Source organism: Corvus brachyrhynchos, unplaced genomic scaffold, assembly GCF_000691975.1.
Source record: "Corvus brachyrhynchos isolate BGI_N302 unplaced genomic scaffold, ASM69197v1 scaffold80, whole genome shotgun sequence".
In the NCBI taxonomy this organism is placed as follows: Eukaryota; Metazoa; Chordata; class Aves; order Passeriformes; family Corvidae; genus Corvus; species Corvus brachyrhynchos.
The window spans coordinates 14,929,990-14,940,283 of NW_008236769.1; the positions used below are offsets into that span (position 1 = coordinate 14,929,990).

General features: G+C 50.2%; 1 protein-coding gene across 1 annotated transcript in view; it reads left to right on the forward strand.

Moving 5' to 3' along the window:
* The first annotated feature begins 1,632 nt into the window (after nt 1-1,632).
* The window catches only part of RPIA (ribose 5-phosphate isomerase A), a 13,186-nt gene continuing 4,524 nt past the window's right edge, over nt 1,633-10,294 (forward strand). Inside the window, 6 exon segments of the mRNA XM_008645116.2 lie at nt 1,633-1,785; nt 1,788-1,893; nt 4,876-4,931; nt 8,799-8,858; nt 9,728-9,792; nt 10,126-10,194. Of these exon segments, the coding sequence (XP_008643338.2) occupies nt 1,648-1,785; nt 1,788-1,893; nt 4,876-4,931; nt 8,799-8,858; nt 9,728-9,792; nt 10,126-10,194 (494 nt within the window). The 5' untranslated portion in view covers nt 1,633-1,647.

Genomic DNA, 10,294 nt, shown 5'->3' on the forward strand with positions numbered 1-10,294 from the left:
GTAATTTTTTTTGTATGAGGTGCCGCTCCTCAGTGCTCTGCTTCTTACCAGTGTTCGCCCTGCCCCTGTTTTTAAAAGTGGATGTTTTATGGTTGGTTTTGCCCCTGGTCTGGCTGGGGTTGGAGCTGAGGAGGGAGAGGTGGGAGCCATGGTAAGGCAGGGGCTGTGACAACACCAGTTTAGACTGACTTAAAGTGCTACTTCACCTCTAATCATTGATAAATGGACGGGCTGGGACCCTTGTGAGCTCTTTCTGCTTCATTATAATGAAGTGGCTGATGCTGAGGCTTTCCCCATCCCTTTAGGGTACCCAACTGCTCCAAGAAAGTGTCCCACCCTACAGAAATGAGGGCAAAGAGATGAAACTGCCTCTTCCCGGGTTGAAACAAGTCTTTTGGGAACACTGGTACTGCCCATGTCCTGCCAGCCTCTGCACAGCTTTGCTTGCCCCTTCCTTGGCTGGCCTTGCCTGGCTCTGCCTGTTGGGTGGGTGACACTGAGAAACCTCAGGAGCTGTTGGGTTTCTGCTGGCCACGTTGCAGGTGTGCAGCAGTGACCTGTTGGTCTCCCCAGCTTTTGCAGAGTCACCGTGGTTAGTGAGGGCTGGGATGTAAGCTGAGCCTCTGGTTTTGGAGAACTTCTGTTTTCTTTAAGCTTTTAACCTGCAGAAGCAAGAGAAATGACTAATCCCAGCGGAGTGTGACATGTCTTCAGCTGCACCTTTCCAGGTGAACTTGCGTGACAGCAAGATTTTAGCTGGTTGAAGTGCTGCAGGTGTGGCTTTTTCCACAGCTGCTGAACTCTGGATTTGCTGCACATGAGGAAAGAGCTCCAGATCTGTCTAATATCCAAGAGATAATGCACAAAAGCTCTGTGCCTGCATCTCTGGTTGTCTTCAAGTCTTCCTCATCTGAAGTCTCTGTGGTGATACTGGGCCTCTTTAAGTCAATTTAAGCTTTGGATCCCATCCAAAGAAAATGAAGTACACTGAAAATGGGGAGTGCAGAAGGCTGCAGGTCACTTACAGGGGGTGGGAAACTGAGTTGATGATAAACAGAGACTGACATGGCAGAGAAGATGTCTTGCAGAAGTAACACAAGTGCACCCATCCACCCCCAGCCTGCAGCACCTTTTAGGAGTGTATCTGTGTTATGGGTGACAGGGCAGTCATCCTTCTTAAGCCAGACAATATGCAAAGAAAGGTCAGGATGGAGCTGTGGTTAAAATTTCATCCTCTTCAGCACATGCTGTCAGGCTCACCCACCTTCCAAGTTTTGCTGGACTCTCCTATAGGCAGTTTTACACTCTGTTTTGGAAAACATTTTTTATTATTCACAGGAACAGCTGCTGTGCTCTCTGCTTTGGCTGCTGGTGCATCTGTGCTGTTTACTAACGATATGGTTGGCAGCAAACCCAGCCTTTTACTGTGTGGCTTCCTTGGGAGATTTTATCTTGAGGCTGTTTCCCCTTCTTCCTCTGTGGTATTGTCTGAAATTCACAGCTTTCCGGCAGGAGAGCTTTCATGGAATGCCAGCAACCACCAGTGAGTGTGTTTGGAACACCCTGAGATCGGACCGTGCTGGTAATTAGCAAGCACATGTCCCTTAATGAGAGGGAGAGTTGATTAAAATCCCTTGGCTGCACACCATGGCCATGCCCTCGCTGGCACAGTGTGTTCCCTTCCTTGCCTGTGGAGTGCTGAGATTTTGTGTCCACGTGCATCCCTGGACAAGGCTCCTCTTGCATGTGTTTATAATGGCAATTTTACTGGGGAAAGTGGACAATCTGGAGGCTCCAGTAACAGCATTGCTCTGTCTCTCTTTGATTTGCAGAACAATCAAGTTCTTGGGATCGGAAGCGGATCTACGATTGTACATGCGGTGCAACGATTAGGTACGGTCCTAATCCCCTTCCTGTCCCTTCCACCACAAAAAGTCCCTTTTTCCATCTGCCCCAACTACTTAAAAAGCACCCTACATCACCTGCATGCTGACTTAAAGCTGATGCCTCAGGTCTATTCACTGACTGCTATGTCCTGTTTGAAGCTGAAGGTTAAAACTGGGTGTTGGGCTCCAAACTTATTGCCTGAGAGTCCTGAGGAGGTAATGATTTGCCACCTGTTCTCCCCACACAGCCAGGAAAAGCACTCCACTGGCACCCACCACAAACTGGAGCTGAGCTCCTTGGTCTGGTTCCAGCTTTGCCCAGCTCTGCCCAGTGCTGACTTGCTGTGTGGCTCGGGGCCATGCAGCTGCTCTGCTTCCTTTAACCCGTTTGCCTGTGGCTCCTTTTGCTCCACACATCCACGTGATTCACACTGAGGGCCCTGCTGAGGTGTAATGAAAATGAGGAATGTGAAATCCTGCTGGATTTTATTTATGTACCCCACAGCCAGGTTTACCTGCTCGCTCCAGGTGCAGGGGTTTGCTCAGGGCGTGATTGAGAAAATTTCAGCAAAATATTCGAGTGAGGCAAATGCGGTCTTGCAAAGTGAGTGTGAGGGTAATTATTGTCACGCCTCATTACAGAGGGTGCAGAAGTTTAAAGTTCCTTTGCAGGGCACTCTCAGCCCTAGATCTGTGTGTGGAGGTGCTGAACTTTGAATGTCCTTGCATGCAGAGCAGAGCAGCTGTGGGGGCCATGGTAGGTTGGGAGTGCAGGATCAGCCCTGTTGTCCTTGGGGGCCTTGCTTGGATACGGAGGAGGAATCACAGAATCATTAAGGTTGGAAAAGACCTCCAGGATCCTCAAATCCGATGCAGCACCATCATGTTCACCACCAAACCACACCCCAAGTGCTACATCTGCACTTCCAGGTATGAAGATTCCACCACTTCCCTGGGCAGCACAGTTCAGTGTGTCCTGCCTGGGTGGCTCTGCCTGTCTGGGGAGTCCCCTGGTGACCTCTAGCTCCCTCAGGCAAAGCTGTCCTGCAGCCCAGAGCAGGCTGAGTTCTGATCACAGCCCAGCCCTTCACTGTGCAGGGACATGGCAGGGCTGGGGCTGCCCCTTGGCACCCATCTGGCCCCACACTGTGTGTGTGATGCACTTCATTGTCTGGGAGCTGCTGTTCAGCCTTCTGGGCTTGGCTCAGTACTGCAACCACTCCCTCCTTGAGCACAGAATCAGTCTCTAAATAAATGGCTATTGTATTTGAAGAGGAGTGGCTGTTCCAGGCTGCAAATTCTGGCTTTTCATGTCTCCTGACTGCTTTAGAACTGGGATGTGGCTTGTAACAACATCCAGCCTCATGGATTGCATGTTCCATCCTTCCAGCAGCAGCGCTACCTTGCAGCATGTAGCTCGTGTGCTTGCTCTGGTGCAGGAGCTCTTGCTGACTCTTGGGCTGTTGGCTTGTGCCTGAGTATTGTAATTACTAAAATAACATTTTGTCCATAATGATACCTTAGTAATAGATCTTAGTCATTTGAGGTTAGCCTGGGGGAGGAAATATTTCCTTCCATTTAATGGAATACTGTACTTTATTAGTCCTTTCCCTGACAGACAGATTCTTGATAGCTGTTTCAGAGATGTTTATTTCTCCAGCCGCATGGCCGGAGCTCTGCCGAGGAACTGTTCCAGTCACGGGACCAAGGGTCCTTCTGCCCGCGCAGGGAACACAAACCAACCCATGGGAACGAGGCTGAGCAGGGGCAGGGGAGCCCCGTGTCTGTGCCCTCAGGGCCCCTCTCCCAGTTCACCACCAAACCACAGGGACCGCACCACATCTGCACTTCCAGGTATGAAGATTCCACCACTTCCCTGGGCAGCACAGTTCAGTGTGTCCTGCCTGGGTGGCTCTGCCTGTCTGGGGAGTCCCCTGGTGACCTCTAGCTCCCTCAGGCAAAGCTGTCCTGCAGCCCAGAGCAGGCTGAGTTCTGATCACAGCCCAGCCCTTCACTGTGCAGGGACATGGCAGGGCTGGGGCTGCCCCTTGGCACCCATCTGGCCCCACACTGTGTGTGTGATGCACTTCATTGTCTGGGAGCTGCTGTTCAGCCTTCTGGGCTTGGCTCAGTACTGCAACCACTCCCTCCTTGAGCACAGAATCAGTCTCTAAATAAATGGCTATTGTATTTGAAGAGGAGTGGCTGTTCCAGGCTGCAAATTCTGGCTTTTCATGTCTCCTGACTGCTTTAGAACTGGGATGTGGCTTGTAACAACATCCAGCCTCATGGATTGCATGTTCCATCCTTCCAGCAGCAGCGCTACCTTGCAGCATGTAGCTCGTGTGCTTGCTCTGGTGCAGGAGCTCTTGCTGACTCTTGGGCTGTTGGCTTGTGCCTGAGTATTGTAATTACTAAAATAACATTTTGTCCATAATGATACCTTAGTAATAGATCTTAGTCATTTGAGGTTAGCCTGGGGGAGGAAATATTTCCTTCCATTTAATGGAATACTGTACTTTATTAGTCCTTTCCCTGCCATATATTTAAATGTTCTATAATAAATTAATGTGATGTCCCCAGGGCAACAAACCAGCAAACCTTTCAGACAGCTGCTGGAGCTCTGTGTTTACATGGAGAGCAGCAAAATCCTGTCTAATGGAGTGAGAGAGGGGATGGGGCCGATTTCCCAGGTGAGGATTTGCTGATGGGCTCCTCTGCTGCTGGAGACGTAAAGGTTAATGGCTCATGGTGGCTTGGGCTGGGCCAGAGTGGGTGTTTAAACATTTCTGACTGTTGAAACTGAGCCTCAGCCTATGGAGAGTGACACCTGTTTGCATTTCGAGCGTGACTGAGTTATTTGCAAGCCAAGCAAGTAATTGCAGTGAATCAGAGGGGCTGCTCTGAACTGAGGTTTTTTTAAAGTGAAAGTTGCTGTGTTTTTACCTTGTGCAATGAACAAACCACGGCTTCTGCTTTTTTCCTGCAGCTGAGCGAGTTAAGGAGGAGAACCTGGCAATTGTCTGCATCCCTACATCCTTTCAGGTAAGTGCTTTCCTCCTTTGCTTCCTGCCAGTCCAGACACTCCTGCAGGGGATCTTCCCTGGGCTGTGGGAGGCCACCTTGCCTCTCTGTGGTTCACAGTGGTGTGAATTAACCAAAACCACCAGTGAAAGCAGACGTGGTGCAGCCCTGCAGATAGACCTCACAAAGAAGGTGATGGTGCTGTGTTAGCCTTACCTGAGCTCAGGGCTGGGAAGTATATTTTGAGCCAGTGTGGTAAGGCTGGTTGTGTCAGGGTTGGTGCGGGGCTTTCTCTGGATCCCAGTTGTGGGAAAATGCTGCTTAGTGGTGAACCAGACTCGTAGTGCAAAGCTCACTGGAGACACTTTGTCTCCTTGGAGTCTGTATCAGCCCTGACAGCTGTAAAGAATAATAGCAAGCTCTTGTGTTTTCAGAGGGAACTTCAAGTGCATCAGCTGGATTTGATAAGAAATTGCAGAAGAGAAATTGGCTTAACCTCTTGTTTGCTGTGCAGCCTTTGAAGGAATTGGTTCATACCAAGCTAGATGCTGAGGGGGCTGGAGGGAGAGGGAGAACCTGGCTTGGTGGTGGAATACAGAGCTGCTGGGGAAGCTTCTGAGCATCTCCCATGCCTTTGGCAATTGGCTTTGGTCTCTTTGCCTCTGTTCCCTCCCTCTGGGCAGGGAGAGGTGACGTGATGGGGATCACCTGAGGGTTTTTCAAGGCTGGGTGGCAATACTGAATTGGGCATGTGTCCTTCTCATGGTCCTGGTGTGGACCTGGGGACTGTACTTTTGTCACCACCTTGTCACCATGAGGACAGTCAGGCAGCATGGCAGGTGGGGCAGAGCCTGTCCTGTGAGGTTTTCAGGGACTGGGTGGGTAAAGCCCTGAGCAACCTTGGAGCTGACCCTGCTTTCACCTGGAGGTGGGATAGAGACCAACCTGAATTATCCTAAAATCTTAGGAAAACTTAACATCCTCTTGCTCTGCAGTTGTTTAAGTGTGGGGGTGACAGGGCTCTCTCTTCCTAGCTGTTGCAAACAGCCAGTGGCCAGCTGGGGTACAATGCAAGGTGCTGCAAAGGCCAGAAAGTGAAAAAAGATAAAAAATTAACCTATATCAGTACTTCCATTGCTTATATAGACTGTGGTGAGAGTCTGTCTTTGATCTAAAGTCTAAAATGATTCCCATCCTGAAATGCCATGTCCCCTTTGAATCTAGGAGAAGTGCTCTGAGTTCAGTCATTAGTTCTTAAAGAAAATATTGATGAAGCTCTTGTAGTGAGCATGGGCTGGAGCCTGTCCTGCCTTGAAATGTTGTCGTAGTTCATTTAACATCACCAAGTTTCTTACCAGTAAAACAAAAAGGTTGCTGTTAAAGAGAAGAGAGAGATCATACACTTGCAGGAGCCAAAATTCCCAACACAGGGCTGCCTTGTATCTTTTGCAGTCTCTTAGACCTCAACCAGTTCTGAGTGGCGTGTTCCCGGGCCAGCAAAACAGCATTTTATTTTCACTATGCACAGGTGTAGATGGCTGCCTGAGGTCACTGGCAAGGAAGAGTTGGTTTCAGTGGGCTTTTATACTCCTCCCTTCCCTGTTGTCAGGTCATTAATCCAACACCATGAGTAAAGCTAGATCAGGGTAAGTATCTGTCCCCTGGCGTTTGCGTTGTCTCTTTTCACCAGGCCGTGTGCTGAGAGTCCCACGGAGTGGGACTGTTCCTGCCAAGTGCTGTGCAGTTACCACCACTTTTCCCTCAGTTATGGGAGATCTGCTTTTGGTTCCCACTGCTCCCATTGCCTTGCAAGCAGAGCCTGGAGAGAGCCAAGCCACCTTGTTGCCACACCGCTGACTCTAAGCCTGTTCAGGGTCTGGCCTGCATGTGCAGCACAGTGTTTCTCAATGCTTTCCATTTCCCAGATCCCTGAAATCGCCTTACGTGGGCACCATGTGATGAATGCCAACCCACTGATTTTTATTCCTTACATTTTGTGGGTCCTTAGGGCCCCACAGCCCATGGGTGTTAAAACTGCATGCTATGAAATGCCATGATAAACTATTCAAGTCATATCTCATTGCCAGGAGTGCCACCTGCTAATTCTAATGTTTCTGGGCTGCCAATACCTGTGGCTGATGCACTGTGTTAGTGTTAGTGGGTAGAATTCAGGGGAATCAGCTCATCCAGGCTATTGCACTGGGGTTTCTTGGTCTAGCTGCAGCCTGGTAGCAAGTTTGGACTCGAGCAGAGTCTGTGCAAGGAGGGAGTATCGCTTGAATAATGATTTGTAACATAGAAAATTCAACCAGTTAGAGATTCTGCAGATGACACCAAGCTGGGTGGGAGTGTTGATCTGCTGGAGGGCAGGAAGGCTCTGCAGGGGATCTGGACAGGCTGGATGGATGGACCAAGGCCAGTGGTTCTGAGGTTCAACAAGGACAAGTGCTGGGTCTGCACTTTAGGTACAACAGCCTCCTGCAGAGCTCCAGGCTGTGGGCTGAGTGGCTGAAAAGTGGCCAAGCAGAAAAGGACCTGGGGGTGCTGATCAATAGTGGCTGAACATGAGCCAAGCAAGATGTGCCCAGGTGGGCAAGGCCATCGGCCCCTGCCTGTGTCAGCAATAGTGTGGCTGGGGGAACAGGGCAGTGATTGTCCCCTTGTGCTGGGCACTGGTGAGGTCACACCTTGAGGGCTGTGTCCAGTTCTGGGCCCCTCAGGACAAGAAAGCCACTGAGGGGCTGGAGTGTGTCCAGAGAAGGGAGCAGAGCTGGGGAAGGGTCTGGAGCACAGGTGTGATGAGGCACTGGGGGGGGCTCAGCCTGGAGGAGAGGAGGCTCAGGGGGAACCTTATTGCTCTCTACAACTCCCTGACAGGAGGGTGCAGCCACGTGGGGGTTGGTCTCTTCTTCCAAGCAGCAAATAACAGGACAAGAGGAAATGGCCCCAAGTTGTGCCAGGAGAGGTTTAGATTGGATATTAAGGAAACTGAGAAGGTGGTCGAGCACTGAACAGGCTGCCCAGGGCAGTGGTGGAGTCACCATCCCTGCAGGGATGTAAAAGACATGTGTCACTTGGGGACCTGGTGGCCTGGGCAGTGCTGGGTTAATGGCTGGACTTCATGTTACTAAATCTGCCTAGACGATTCTGTGACTCCCTGTTTAAGCTGAGGGACTGAGCCAAGGGCAGCTCTGGGTGCCCTGTGTTGCGTTACCACTAGAGGGAAACACACGGCCACTGCAGGAAACGAAGATCGGAACCACCAAGTAGCTGTTTCAGCAGCTTCCCACACTTTTCCCATAGATCGGAGCCACCAAGTAGCTGGGTGTAGCTGTTTCAGCAGCTTCCCACACTTTTCCCACGAGTTATGCTTCTGTTTGTTTATTTTTTAGCTTACTTCCAATATGAAAAATATTTTCTTTGTTAGTTCCACATTGCTGTGGTGTAAATATTTAATTTTCTTGGTCCCATTTTTCAACTGAAGGAGATAAGAAGGGCTGGATGAGTGTGAGGGAGAATGATGTCCAAGCTGAAACAACGTAGGATTTAAAATTCCATATCTGCTTGATGCAAGTGATTCCCACCAAGCTGATGAGGCCTCCTGCTATTTAGTATGGAGAGACCCAAACCCAGGAGTCCTGTTGCACCGTCTGAGCATTTTAGTTTAAATCAGCAGCAGGATTTCCTTTTGATTAAACTGCTCTGCTCTGGAAACATCAATTTCTCCTTGCTGTGTGTTCCCACTGCAGCCTCTCCACCAGCTCAGAGTGGAGCAGTGGAGCTCTCCCAGGGAGGCTCCGTCCTTGCTGCAGCTAGAGAGTGACACCATGAGTCTGTTTTCCTTTCCTGCCACTGGTAACTGGTGTTTGTTGTCTTCTTGGTGCACAGGCCCGTCAGCTGATCCTGCAGAACGGCTTAACACTGAGTGACTTGGACCGAAATCCAGAGGTAAGTGGGACCATGGAGCTGAGACCTCACCTGACCTTCCTCTCAGCTGGTCATTCAGAAAGTGTCCAGGCTCCTTTGTCCTCCCCTGAGGCTGAGTTTGGGCAGCCACACTGCAGAACAGGAGTGAGAATTTGAGTTAGGACAACAGGAAATGGCCTCAAGTTTTGCTACAGGAGGTTTAGATCGGATATTAGGAAAAATCTCGTCACTGAAAGGTTGGTCAAGTACTGGAGCAGGCTGCCCAGGGCAGTGGTGGAATCAGCATCCCTGGAAGTGTTCAAAAAACATGTAGATGTGATGCTTAGGGACATGGTTTAGTGGGGACCTGGCAGGGTTTGTTGAGTGGTTGGACTCAATGATCTTAGAGGCCTTTTCTAACCTTAATGATTCTATGATTTTAACAGGTTTAGTTTATTTTTCCCCCAAGTTCTCTCCTAGTTCTTGTCCTTTTAGATGGCAAGAAGGCTGCTTGGTTTTGTTGCCTCCAGGTGCTTGGCATCTCTTCCAAGATGAGGCCTGAGGCAGGGATATTGCTGAACTGTCAAAGATTTTTCCTAGGAAACCCTGCACGCTGGTCCTTAAATGACACCAGAGGATAAAGGAGATGTGCCTTTCAGGCCAGCAGTTGGTTTGGGTTTCTCTTCCTCCTGCTTTCACATGCCTGTGGTTTTTAGAGGGGCTTGGGTGGTCTCAGGGTATCCTTGGGTGGCCCATCAGACACTCTGCTCAGGCTGGCACCAAGGTGCTCCCTGCTCTGGTGACATTTGTGACTGCTGCTTGGGACCCACCACCCCTGGAGCTGCACCAGGAGCAGGGCCTGGATGCTGCACAGGAGGGGTTTCCACACCAATTTTCTCCTCTTCCCACAGCTTGATGTTGCCATCGATGGAGCAGATGAGGTGGACTCTGACCTCAACCTTATCAAAGGTGGCGGGTGAGCCTTGCTGTCCATCTGTCTGTCTGTCCCAGAGCTGGTGGTGGGGGCTCTGAGCATCCTTGTGTGGCTGTGGGTGTCTCTGGGGTGGGCTGGAGAGGATCCTGTGCAGGGCTGTGTGTGCACCCACAAGGGGAGATGGCTCCTGGCCAAGGCTGCCAGGGACAAGGGGCACAAAGTGAGGGGTGAGGATAAGGAGGATAAGGTGTGGGGCAATGCCAGCACCAAAACCAGCAAGAACATGATGGAGAGGACTGGACTTCAAGGCCATTAGGCACAGTGAGGAGCAGTCTGATGTTGTCTGGTTTTGTCTTTATTTTTTCCCCCTTGCAGTGGCTGCTTGACACAGGAGAAGATAGTTGCAGGATTTGCAAAGTGCTTCATTGTTATTGCTGATTACAGGTGAAGATATTACTGTTCATTATACCTTTTTCCTCCATGGGAGGTTTCAGATGGTGCTGTGTTAGGCCATTATTGTCATTCCAGTGGTTAGAGGAGAGCA